The sequence below is a fragment of the Nomascus leucogenys genome, chromosome 22a, assembly GCF_006542625.1.
Source record: "Nomascus leucogenys isolate Asia chromosome 22a, Asia_NLE_v1, whole genome shotgun sequence".
Classification (NCBI taxonomy): Eukaryota; Metazoa; Chordata; class Mammalia; order Primates; family Hylobatidae; genus Nomascus; species Nomascus leucogenys.
In genome coordinates this window covers 9452286-9465228 of record NC_044402.1, presented here as the reverse complement: position 1 = coordinate 9465228, position 12943 = coordinate 9452286, and the positions used below count along the sequence as shown (strand labels likewise).

The 12943-nt window shown below is 47.8% G+C and overlaps 1 protein-coding gene across 5 annotated transcripts in view; it reads left to right on the top strand.

The window, feature by feature from the left end:
* Window positions 1-3361: 3361 nt before the first annotated feature.
* AK7 (adenylate kinase 7) overlaps window positions 3362-12943 on the top strand; it is a 97689-nt gene continuing 88107 nt past the window's right edge. For 4 of the 5 annotated variants that reach the window (XM_030802884.1, XM_030802885.1, XM_030802883.1 and 1 more), the window contains exons 1-2: window positions 3380-3505; window positions 9809-9997. In XM_030802884.1, the coding sequence (XP_030658744.1) occupies window positions 3401-3505; window positions 9809-9997 (294 nt within the window). In that variant the 5' untranslated portion in view covers window positions 3380-3400. Of the gene's footprint in view, window positions 3506-9808; window positions 9998-12943 lie in introns of all 5 variants that reach the window. The other variant, XM_030802881.1, reaches the window with a different exon arrangement.

The following is a 12943-nucleotide window of genomic DNA, read 5'->3' as shown; positions in this document are numbered from 1 at the left end:
GATGATAAAGGTGAGATAGACAGATTGAGCACCTTGCTCAGCAACTGCCTATGAGCAGTGCAGTTGGATCAGAACCTAGGTCTTCTGACTCCACCAACTGTCCCCATACAGTACGTGTTAATAAAAACCATCACATTAACTTTGTGTTTATACGGAAACTGATTTTAAAAGAGGGAAAGAATAACAAAGGAAACATGTTAGTTGGTATACTAGAATTAGTAGAATCTCTGGCCTGGGTGCAGTGGCTCACACCTGTAATCCCAGCACTTTGGGAGGTTGAGGTGGGTGGATCACCTGAGATCAGGAGTTTGAGACCAGCCTGGCCAACATGGTGAAACCATCTCTACTAAAAATACAAAAATTAACTGGGTGTGGTGGCACACACCTGTAATCCCAACTACTGGGGAGGCTGAGGCAGGAGAATTGCTTGAACCCGGGAGGTGGAGGTTGTAGTGAGCCAAGATTGCCCCCTGCACTCTAGCCTGGGTGACAGAGTGAGACTCGATGTCAAAAAAAAAAAAGAATCTCCTTTTTTAAACTACCAATATATATAAAATTATCTAGAAGCCATCCCCCCTGTAACTATGGCAAGCTCATTTCATGAAAGAAACAGAGGTAAGTTATAATATTTCATTGTACCGTGACTGGTTGAATAACTTTCAAAGTGTTTACCTGCTTAAGTGCATATCAGCAAGGAATGTAGAGATAAACTAAAAATCTGAAAATCAATCAGGTGAATTTTAGAATAGTTGAACTAGTAAGTCATTTGAAAGAATGCTGAAGTATATTTTCTAAGTTTTGCACTGATCTTGCATGAATACTTTTACATTTAAATTGACATTACTTTCTTGTTGATTAAAAAAAAGGAAAAAATTGCGGGGCCTGGTGGCTCACACCTGTAATCTCAACACTTTGGGAGGCCGAGGCAGGTGGTTCACAAGGTCAGGAGTTCAAGACCAGCCTGGCCAAGATGGTGAAACCCCCATTCTCTGCTCAAAATAGAAAAATTAGCCGAGCGTGGTGGCACACGCCTGTAATCCCAACTACTCGGGAGGCTGAGGCAGGAGAATGGCTTGAACCCAGGAGGCAGAGGTTGCGGTGAGCCAAGATCGTGCCACTGCACTCCAGCCTAAAGGATAGAGCAAGACTCTGTCTCAAAAAAATAATAAATTTGCTATGAGCAAACTGTTCCCAAATTGAGTTGGCAAAACTTCAAAGCGTTAGTTTATCAAAACAAGTTTTAATGAGAGTTGCATGTATAAAAAAGAAAATGGGGTGGGGACAGAAAAATGAAATATAAAGGCTCCCATCTGTACAAGTGTGCCTTAGACTTGCAGGAAAAAAAAAGCAATAATTTCACCTTTGGAGACCACTTCAGAAAATGCTTCACATATGTCTTATTTAATCCTAACAGCCTTGTTAGGCTGGTGGTATCACTCCTATTTTACAGGCAATTTAACAGCCTAGGGAAAGTTAAAAGATTGGTCCCAGCCTCCCACAAATGACTGGAGAGCTGAAACTCAAAGCCAAGTCTCATGAGTGCCTGAAAGCCCAGAGCCTCCAAGCTGTTTGGAGATCTTGGGCCACCTCCGTTTTTTGAAACAATCAGTATTTTTTAAAAAGAAGAAGGCCAGGTGGGGTGCCTCACACCTGTAAATCACAGCACTTTGAGAGGCCGAGGCGGGTGGATCACTTGAGGCCAGAAGTTCAAGACCAGCGTGACCAATATGCTGAAAACCTGTCTCTACTAAAAATACAAAAATTAGCCGGGCATGGTGGTAGGCGCCTGTAATCCCAGCTACTCTGGAGGCTGAGGCAGGAGAATCGGTTGAACCCGGAAGGCGAGGTTGCAGTGAGCTGAGATTATGCCATTGCACTCCAGTCTGGGTGATAGAGCGAGACTCCATCTCAAAAAAATTAGTTAAAAATTAAAAATAAAAAGAACAAGAAGGCTGGCGTGGTGGCTCATGCCTGTAATACCAGCACTTTGGGAGGACGAGGCAGGAGAGTCTCTTGAGCCCCGGAGTTAGAGACTAGCCTGTGCAACAAACATAGTGAGACCCTGTCTCTATTAAAAATAATAAAAAGAACGAGAAGAAACCACGCACACACAATTGCTGCAGTGTTAAATATTTGCATTTAAGGAGTTAATTAATGCTTAAGGCATGAAAGCAGTTCAATATGATCAGGCTGTTCCAAGGCAACCGCGTATTCTTAGTCCACCACAACCTTTATGGTCCAGTAATCACCGAGTTGAATGTTATCTTAATTTGTGGATTTATCTCAGCAACTGCATGTATAATCTCTTGTGGAACGGTCCAGTCTAAATTTCGTCCCTTGGTGAATGTGAGCGAATCCCGGGCACCTACGGCCTCTGGTCGCCCCCAGCCGACACCAGGGGTCTTCCTGGAACTTGCATCTGGAAACAACCCCCAAGGGAGCTGAGCCCGCAGACCAAGCCGCAACTGCCGCAAGGCGGGACCACACTAGCGTCGCTCGGGTGTTCGGGAGCCCGAAACTCCATGGCAACAGCTTTTCTTCGCAGCTGAGGCTTACGTCCCGTCGCCCCGGCCGGACCACCCCATGGGAGAGTGCTGAGTAACTCCCACGTATCGGGGAGAGTCCTAGGCTGTGGGCCATTCCCTCTTCTTCAGAATTCTCATTATTTTTAGTCATCGGGTCAAGCGGACACAGGGATGTGTTTCCAGACTTTCCGAACAGTGGAGATAAAAAGGCACAGCAATCATATGGCCCCCTGGGACAGACGCCCAGGGAGCCTCCGAAAGAAACCGTGCATTGCCCAAGGGCTGACAGTGGGCAGCAAGCCAGGGTGAGACCCGGGCTGCACGCGCGGCGCCGCGGAAAGCACTCGCGGGGACATCCGCCTGGCGCCCAGAAGCCGAGAGCGCCCGCAGTTGCGAGCCCTGAGCCTCGCTTCGCCCGGCGCGCCCCGCCCAGCCCGCTGCACGACACGCCCCGCCCTGCCCGGCATGCCCCACCCCGCCCCCGGCACGACACGCCCCGCCCTGCCCGGCATGCCCCGCCCCGCCCCCGCACGACACGCCCCGCCCTGCCCGGCACGCCCCGCCCAGCCCCCCCGGCACGACTCGCCCCGCCCTACCCGGCACCTCCCGCCCAGCGACCGGCACAGCCTGCCCCGCCCCGCCTGGCACGCCCTGATTAGCGCCGGGCACGAGACGCACCGCCCCGCCCGGCACTCCCCGCCCAGCGCCCGGCACTCCCTGCTTTGCCGGCGACACGCCCCTCCCCGCCCGGCAAACTGTGCCCGGCGTCAAGGCCCCGCCCCCAGAGAGAACCTGCCCCGCCTCCCTGGCCCGGGCCCCGCCTCCTTGGCAAGCAGAGTGGCGCTTTCACCTTAGCAACCAGCGCGGCTCCCACCATGGCTGAAGAAGAGGAAACTGCTGCTCCCACGGAGAAAGTTATCCGGACCCAGAGGGTGTTTATAAACCTGTTGGACTCCTACAGCAGCGGAAACATCGGGAAGGTGAGCGGCGGCGGCGCCCGAGCCTCACGCCAGCTCTCAGCTCCCAGCCCTCGGTCCCCGGTCCACAAACCCAGCGAGGGTCTGCGCCCCAGGGCGCTGTCGGGGCCTTTCTTCAGGGAGGGTCCCGCGTCCTGGGCACCACCAATGCCCCCTGGACACCAGTCCGCACCCAGGCTGGACAAGGGATTCTACATGGAAGCCCAGGTGTCTGGAGATCACTGGTCCATCCCCTGTTCCTCTTTTTAATGAGGGGAAACTGAGGCTAAGAGGGAGGAAGGGACTTGCCCAAGATCACATAGAGAGTTGAGGCCAGAACCTGGACAGAGACTCCAGGTCTCTTGCCTCCTACTAGGTTCTCTTTCTACCCTTCCATCGACTTTGAAGCGGGCAGCTAAACGAGAAAATAAATCAATTTTTTTTTTTTTTTTTTTGAGACGGAGTCTTGCTCTGTCGCTCAGGCTGGAGTGCAGTGGCGCGATCTCTGCTCACTGCAAGCTCCGCCTCCCGGGTTTACGCCATCCTCCTGCCTCAGCCTCCCAGTAGCTGGGACTACAGGCGCCCGACACAGCACCCAGCTAATTTTTTGTATTTTTGGTAGAGAGGGGGTTTCACTGTGTTAGCCAGGATGGTCTCGATCGATCTCCTGACCTCGTGATCCACCCGTCTCGGCCTCCCAAAGTGCAGGGATTACAGGCATGAGTAAATCAAATTTTTATATTGCCCATGAAGCGTTTTTCATTCATCCATCCCTTCAATATATGGTTTTTGAGCATCTATTATGGACCAGACACCGTTTGGGTCCCTGAGTTCCATTAAGTTTCCTCACCTTTCTCTGTCTTTATCCCTGGAAAATGAAGATATTCAGAAAAAGGGCTCTGGGGCCCTTCATGCGAATATGATCAGTTGTCAAAAGAAAGCCATGATTTTATCATTCCCTGTGGGTAGGACCCGTCCATCTTAATTCTGTCCTCTAGAGCTACAGAGAAATCTAATCTCACCCTGGACAGACTTCTCTGAGGCTAATGACTGCACTTTCGAACAGGACAAATCTGCTTAAAATAGGATGAGGCTACAGTACGTACCATCTGTATTAGTTTTCTAGGGCTGTGGTAACCAATTGCCACAAACTGGATGACCTTATAAAACAGAATTTATTCTCTCGCAGTTCTTGAGGGCAGAAGTCCAAGATCAAGGTGTCAGCAGGGTTGGTTTCTACTGGAAGCTCCAGGGAAAGAACTGTTGCTTGCCCCTCTCCTAGCTTCTGATAGTTGCCAATAATTCTTGGCACCTCTTGGCAGTAAACTCCAATCTCTGCCACCTTCTTCACATGGTGTTCTCTCCCATGTGTCTCCGTGTCGAAACTTCCCTCTTCTTATAAGGACACCAGTTGTTGGATTAGGACTCACCCTATCCAATATGGCTTCATTTTAACTTGATTACATCTGCAAAGACCCTATTTCCAAATAAGGCCACATTCACAGGTTCTAAGAGGACAGGAATTTGGTGGGGGTAGACACTATTCAACCCAGTGTACCATCTAAAATGCATCCATCAAAAAAACAGAGATTTAGGGTGGGGCGCGGTGTAATACTAGCACTTTGGGAGGCTGAGGTGGGTGGATTACCTGAGGTCAGGAGTTCAAGACCAGCCTGGCCAACATAGTGAAACCCTGTCTCTACTAAAAATACAAAAATTAACTGGGCATGATGGCAGGCGCCTATAATCCCAGCTGCTCTGGAGGCTGAGGCAGGAAAATCACTTGAACCCAGGGGGCGGAAGTTGCAGTGAGCCGAGATTGCACCACTTCGCTCCAGCCTGGGCAACAGAGTGAAACTCCATCTCAAAAAAAAAAAACCACACACACACAAAAAAACAAAAACCAGAGATTAAGGCATGTAATTATACAAGATAAACAATATACGTGTATATTACATATGACCTATATCTACCAGAAGGGACTCTAAACACATGATACATCTTCCAAATTATCAGAAAAGGTAGGAAAGAAGAAGCAAAGACACAAAACTGTAACAAAAAGTTTTTAAAGAAAGGAAGCATTACCAAACAGGTGTAGTATAATCTTATTTGTGTTTTTCAAAAAAAATGCAGACATAGAGAAGATAGATGATTTATCTGTACACAGAAAATGTCCCTGAGGTCAGGAGTTCGAGACCAGCCTGACCAACAGGATGAAACCCTGTCTCTACCAAAAATACAAAAGTTAGCTGGGCGTGGTGGTGGGCACCTGTAATCTCAGCTATTCAGGAGGCTGAGGCAGGAGAATCGCTTGAACTCGGGAGGTGCAGGTTGCAGAGCCAAGATCACGCCACTGCACTCCAGCCTGGGCGACAGAGTAAAACTCCATCTCAAAAAAAAAAAAGGTGACATTTAATCTAACATACCCAGGATGAGGCTCAAGCCAGAGAAAATAGTTCTCGGAGGGCACAGCAAGGGCACAGATTCCAAAGTAGGAATAGGGTTGGCGGTTTTTGTGTGCACAGTGGCTAGGGGGCAGTGCACCAGGGCTTCCTGGGCCCACTTCTTCATTAGGTGCAGCAAGTACCATGCCCAGGACCCATGAGACTTTTAGGGGCCCACAAAAAGTGTGCTAATTTCTTTTAAAATCAGAAGGAAACAAATGAAATTTTAGAGTCAATGAATGTGTTTGTCTTTATAGCATGCAATTGAGAAATATAATGTTTAAATTTTTTTTTAATGGAGGAAGGGGCCCAGAGAGCCCAGAAAATGGCCCTACTCAGCTCCTAAGCAGGGATGCACTCATGGTCTGTGCTCCATAGAAATTTATTACATAGATTAGTGGAGCAGAGGCCAGCAGAGAGGGCCAGGTCATGGATGGCCTTGGCCAGGAGTTTCGTTTATACTCTAAATTCAGCGGGAAGCCTTGAACAACGCAGGGATTAGGGGTTTTGTTTTTCAAAAAGATACAGATACAGGCCGGGTGCAGTGGCTCACACCTGTAATCCCAGCAATTTGGGAGGCCAAGGCAAACGGATCACTTGAGGTCAGGAGTTCGAGACCAGCCTGGCCAACATGGCAAAATCCCATCTCTACTAAAAATACAAAAATTAGCCAGGTGTGGTGGCTTGCGCCTGTAATCCCAGCTACTCCAGAGGCCGAGGCAGGAGAATCACTTGAACCTGGGAGACAGAGTTTGCAGTGAGCCGAGATCGCACCACTGCACTCCAGCCTGGGCAACAGAGGAAAAATCTGCCTTAAAAAAAAAAAAAAAAAAGATACAGATATAGAGAAGACAGTTAAAACTCTGCACATAACTCTTATTTATTTATGTATGTTTAGAGACATGGGTCTCATTAACGTCGCCCAGGCTGGACTTGAGCTCCTGAGCTCAAGTGATCTTCCCACCTCAGTGTCCTAAGTAGCTGGGACTGCAGGCTGTGTATAACTTTTGACTCCCCAGAACTAAACTACTAATAACCTATTGTTAACAGGAATCCTTACCAATAACATAAACAGTCAACACATATTTTGTTCACATAGAATATACTGCGTTCTTACAATAAAGTAAGCTAGAGGAAAGAAAATGTTTATAAGAAAATCATAAAGAAGACAAATATGTTTACTATTCATTAAACAGAAGTGGGTTGTCCTAAAGGTCTTCATCCTCTGTGTTCATGTTGCATAGGCTGAGGCAGAGGATGAAGAGGAGGGGCTGGTCTCAGGGGTGGCAGAGGTGGAAGAAAATAAGTGGCTAAGTGGACCTACCAAGTTCAAACCTGTGTTGTTCAAGGGTCACCTGCATAAAAAAGGGAGGTGACATGAACATGATTGAGATTAGGAATGAAGGAGAATCTAGGCGTGGTGGCACACGCCTACCTTCCCAGCTGCTCAGGAGGCAGGATGGGGAGGATCACTTGAGCCCAGTTCGAGGCTGCAGTGAGCTGTGATCGAATCACTGCATTCCAGCCTGGGAGGTATACATAGGGCAGAGTAAAACCTTGTCTCCAGAAAAAAAAAAAAGAATGAGGGAAGGGAGTTTATCTCCTTCCTTAATCCCCTTTTGATTTTGAATTTTTTTTTTTTTTTTTTTTTGAGACGGAGTCTTGCTCTGTCGCCAGGCTGGAGTACAGTAGCATGATCTTGGCTCACTGCAACTTCCGCCTCCTGGGTTCAGGCGATTCTCCTGCCTCAGCCTCCCTAGTAGCTGGGATTACAGGCATGTGCCACCACGCCCAGCTAATTTTTGTATTTTTGGTAGAGATGGAGTTTCACCATGTTGGCCAGGATGGTCTCAATCTCCTGACCTCGTGATCTGCCTACCTTGGCCTCCCAAAGAGCTTGATTATTTTTTATAACAATATTTTTGTAATGAAACTTCTTTTAGTATACAGAGATCTTTCTCTAGCAATCCTCCTGCCTTGGTCTCCCAAAGTGCTGGGATTATAGGCATGAGCCACCACGCTCTGTCCAGAGATCTTTTTCAAAAACTTTTCAATAACAGAATTTTCTAGTTGGTCCTTAATTAATCAGGGCCTTTCTCAAATTCCAGGTAATTACTGATCATCTGCTCCAAGGAACATGGGAGTGGGAATATGAGGAATATAAGAGAAATGGAAGCTGTGTCTCGTTTTAGGCTTACAACCCAGTTGGGCAATGCCACCCCAGCCCCATCTCTTTTTGCTGGGCATCAATTTCCTCAACTGTGAAAGAGGATAATAAAATTGAATATGTATGTTTGAGAGATAAATGAAATGAAAACATACATAATTTACTTGGGAGAAATATATTCCAATAGGAGGTTGAAGCTGGCAATCTTGCATGCTAACCTGGACTGTTTTCTATCAAAATAAATGAGTTGGGACTTTTTGTTTATTTGGTTTTATTATATCTTTATTCCCAAGATATGGTAATGTCATGATTATTTATATATGCTTAATAGATAAAATAAAATGATTGTTGACATATATAAGTAAGTATTGACATATAAACGAATGAAACTCGTAATCACCACAAAAGCCACTTCTAAGGATAGCTTTTGGAAAGCAAGAACAGAAACTTTGCCAACTTCTTTCTATTTCCTTATTCAATACTGTAGCCACTGGCCACATGTAGCCTTTGAACACTTAAATGTGGTTAGTCCACACCAGCCTGGGCAACAACAGCAATACCCCATTTCTACAAAAATAAATATAAAAATAAAAAATTAGCCAGGCGTGGTGGCACACACCTATAGTCCCAGCTACTCAGGAGGCTGAGGCAGGAGGATTGGTTGAGGCCAGGAGTTTGAGGTTGCAGTGAGCTATGCTCGCACCACTGCACTCCAGCCTGAGCAACAGAACGAGACTTTGTCTCAAAAAAAGAAATGTGGCTAGTCCAAATGGAGATGTTCTTTCAGTGTAAAATGCAGATTGAATTTCAAATAAAAAAGTAAAATAGCTCAATAATTTTTATATTGATTACATATTAAGTTGATAATATTTTGGATGTATTGCATTAAATACCACAGCATTCAATTTTTTTTTTTTAAGGCGGAATCTTGCTCTGTTGCCCAGCCTGGAGTGCAATGGCACAATCTCGGCTCACTGCAACTTCCACCTCCCAGGTTCAAGCAATTCTCTCGTCTCAGCCTCCCAAGTAGCGGGGACTACAGGTGTGCACCACCATGCCCAGCTAATTTTTGTATTTTTAGTAGAGACGAGGTTTCACCATGTTGGCCAGGCTGCTGTCGAGCTCCTGACCTCAAGTGATCCACCTGTCTCAGCCTCCCAAAGTGCTGGGATTATAGGCATGAGCCACTGCGCCTGACCTCACAACATTTAAATTAATTTTACCCTTTGTTTTTACTTTTTAAAATGTTGCTACTAGAAAATTTAAAACTACATAAGTGCCTGTAGTCCCAGCTACTCAGGAGGCTGAGGCAGGAGGACCCCAGGAGTTTGAAACCAGCCTAGGCAACATAGCAAGACCACATCTTTAAAAATAAAATAAAATAACCTATGTGGCTCCTATTACATTTCCGTATTTCTGTTGGACAACACAAACATCATCACTGTGACCCAGCTCTGCCTGCTGCTAGAGGAGTGCAGTATCTGGAAACAAGTGAATTAAGTTCTCTGACCTTGAGTTCCTCATCTGTAATGAAAACAGTACCCACTCCTCCAGGAATTCAATCAACTTAAATGAGATGACAGTGTGCAAAGCATTTGCTTTGCCTTGGTGGCGCCCAGCAAGCACTCGGGAAAGGGAAGTTTCTAGAGTCATCATTCACTGGCCCCCTGACTCTAATTTGCTCTTACCATTTGGGAAATTTCTGTTTCCTTGCAGTTTCTATCTAACTGTGTAGTTGGGGCTTCGCTTGAAGAAATTACAGAGGAAGAGGAAGAGGAAGATGAAAATAAGTCAGCTATGCTGGAAGCTTCCTCAACCAAAGTGAAGGAAGGCACATTCCAGATTGTGGGCACGCTGTCCAAGCCTGAGAGCCCGCGGCCTGACTTTGCGGTGGAGACGTACTCTGTAAGTCCCGGAGGCTCTGGCCAGGAGTAGACAGAGGGAAGAGTCGGCTTCCGCCCCAACGCCTTGACAACTTGTTTTACTGTTTGCCTCCCCTCCCCTCTCTTCCACAGACATGGCCAGGTTGAGGGAATGGCTTTCTCCTGTAATGGAGATTTACCTCGTAGACCCCACTTTCACTTTTGGGCCAAAGCAGAGTTTAACTTACATAGTGTTGGAAAGGATGGATCTAATTTGGACTTTCAGACTCATACAATTCTCCTCTCCAGCATATTCTGCCCTGCATTATCCAAGACAAGTCTGTGCCATGATGGGCGCCGTCTGTGAAGGAGAAATAGGCCGGGCGCGGTGGCTCACGCCTGTAATCCCAGCACTGTGGGAGGCTGAGGAGGGAGGATTGCTTAAGGCCAGGGGCTCGAGACCAGCCTGGGCAACATAGCAAGATCCTGTCTCTATTTTATATTTATGAAAATAATTTTTTAAGAGAAACATCCTTTGGTAATGTGCCACTCAGGAATAATATACCATCGCTGTCTCCAGAAACAATGCTGTCTCCACATGACAAATTCAACACAGTCCTAGTCCTGAGACATTTAAATGTCTGAGAAGAAGTGGCCCTCTTCTTCTCCCAGGCCAACTCCTCTTTTACCCTCCCTGCTACTCTCTGGAGCCTACCATACAGCTTTCCACATGCTGTACCCTGGAGAAGCCTTCTCTCTTTTTTTTTTTTATTCATCCTTCAAGACTTGTGTCACTTCCTCCAGGAAGCCATTCATGATTCCTACTTCTCCCTCACTCCCAGTTTGGATTCTGAGCTCCCATATCATCCTTTGCGTGCCTAGATCATACTGCTTTTCACACTCATTGTTATCACCTGTCTATGGTGGGGGTCCATGGACACTGACTGTCGGGTCCTTGAGGGCAGAGACCATGACTTGTTTATCCCCCTGTTTATCCATGTATCTGTGGCACCTAACACAGCCACTGCCACAAAGTGGCCTCAATAAATACTTGTGGAATGGACAAATGCATGCCCTCCAGACATCTTTGAGACCTTCCCATTCAGCCCCTTCCCCTGTCTTCTGGGTATTCTTTCCCATTCACCTCCCTTCTCTCTCTTCTTGCCACTGGCTTCTTCCTCTACACCTACACATATGCTCAAATCATTCCTACTGTAAAAAACACTTAACTTGGCCTCCCTGCTGGCCACCAGCCTCTTTCTCTGCCCCTGGCCCCTGCCACCACTGAACTTCAGGAGACCAGCCGCGTTTGCAGGCCTCACCCCTTCACCCCCGCCATTCACTGGTCTATCCAATGCTGGCCGGCCCTGCCCACAACACTTCACAGGAGGTGCCCTGGCCAATGTCACCAGCAGTCGCCTGACTCCCAAGGGGCTTAGCTCACCTGGCTTCACAGCAGCAGCCTGGGCTTAGCTCACCTGGCTTCACAGCAGCAGCCTGGCTTCCCGAGAGAAACTCGCCTTCCCTTCTTGTGCCTCGGCTCTGCACTGACTAAGCGCCCAAGCCCTCCTTCCCAGCTTCTTTCTCTGGCTCCTTTTCCTCTTTTAACCCTTTAAATGCGGTTTTCCCCAGAGCTCACTCTCTTCCTACAACAGGTGACCTTCTTAAATCTTATCCAGCCCTATAGCTTCAGCTCCCCATATAGCCAGTGCTTTTCTTGCCTGTCTGCAGCCTCCAAATCTAGCTGCCTCCTAGACCAGTCCCCGGTTGTCCTGCAGGCATTGCTAAATCAACATATCCAAAATCATATTTATTAGATCCCCCTACAAAAACACTCTTTTTTTTTTGAGATGGAGTCTCACTCTGTTGCCCAGACTGGAGTGCAGTGGCGCGATCTTGGCTTACTACAACCTTCGCCTCCTGGGTTCAAGCGATTCTCCTGCCTCAGCCTCCCACGTAGCTGGGACTACAGGCACGTGCCACCACACCCGGCTAATTTTTTTTTTTTTTTTTTGAGACGGAGTCTCGCTCTGTTGCCCAGGCTGGAGTGCAGTGGCGTGATCTCGGCTCACTGCAAGCTCCACCTCCCAGGTTCACGCCATTCTCCTGCCTCAGCCTCCCAAGCAGCTGGGACTACAGGCGCCCGCCACCACGCCCAGCTGATTTTTTATATTTTTAGTAGAGACGGAGTTTCACCACGTTAGCCAGGATAGTCTCCATCTCCCGACCTCGTGATCTGCCCACCTCGGCCTCCCAAAGTGCTGGGACTACAGGCGCGAGCCACCGCGCCCGGCCACACCTGGCTAATTTTTTGTATTTTTAATAGAGACATGGTTTCACTATGTTGTCCAGGCTGGTCTTGAACTTCTGATCTTAGGTGATCTGCCCACCTTGGCCTCCCAAAGTGCTGGGATTACAAGCATGAGCCACCACGCCTGGCCCAAAACCACTCTTTGTATGACTTTGTACTACTGATTTTTATTAAAGACCTTGCTATCTATATCAATTGGGGCTGTGTTGGACCGCATGTAGTAGAAAACAGAGGTGACCCAAACTGGCTTAATAAATAACGGAAATTCATCAGCTTATGTAGCTAGTGGTCCAGAAGTGGAACCGGCTTCCGAGCTGATCCACAGGCTCCAGCTCCTCTTCCTGCCCCTTCCTGGGCTCTGCCCTCCTTGAGGGATGACTTTATCTTCAGGCTGGCAGTAAGGCTGCAACAGTCCAGGGCCTTAGTTCATACACAGTGACACTCTGGCAAAGCAAACTTCCAGAAGGTCTCGGAGAAAGGAGGATGGACATTGCCAGCAGTCCCTGGCAAGCATCTCCTTGAGTCTCACGGTCGTGAATGGAGTCATTGTCCCTTTCCTGAGCCAGTCACTTACCCTTAGATCAATTAGGCTCATCCTTTAAGCCAGAAGAGGGAGTTAATTTCCCACAGCCTCTCTGAAAGGGGCACCTAAGGGGTTCTCAGTCTAATCTAGAGAGA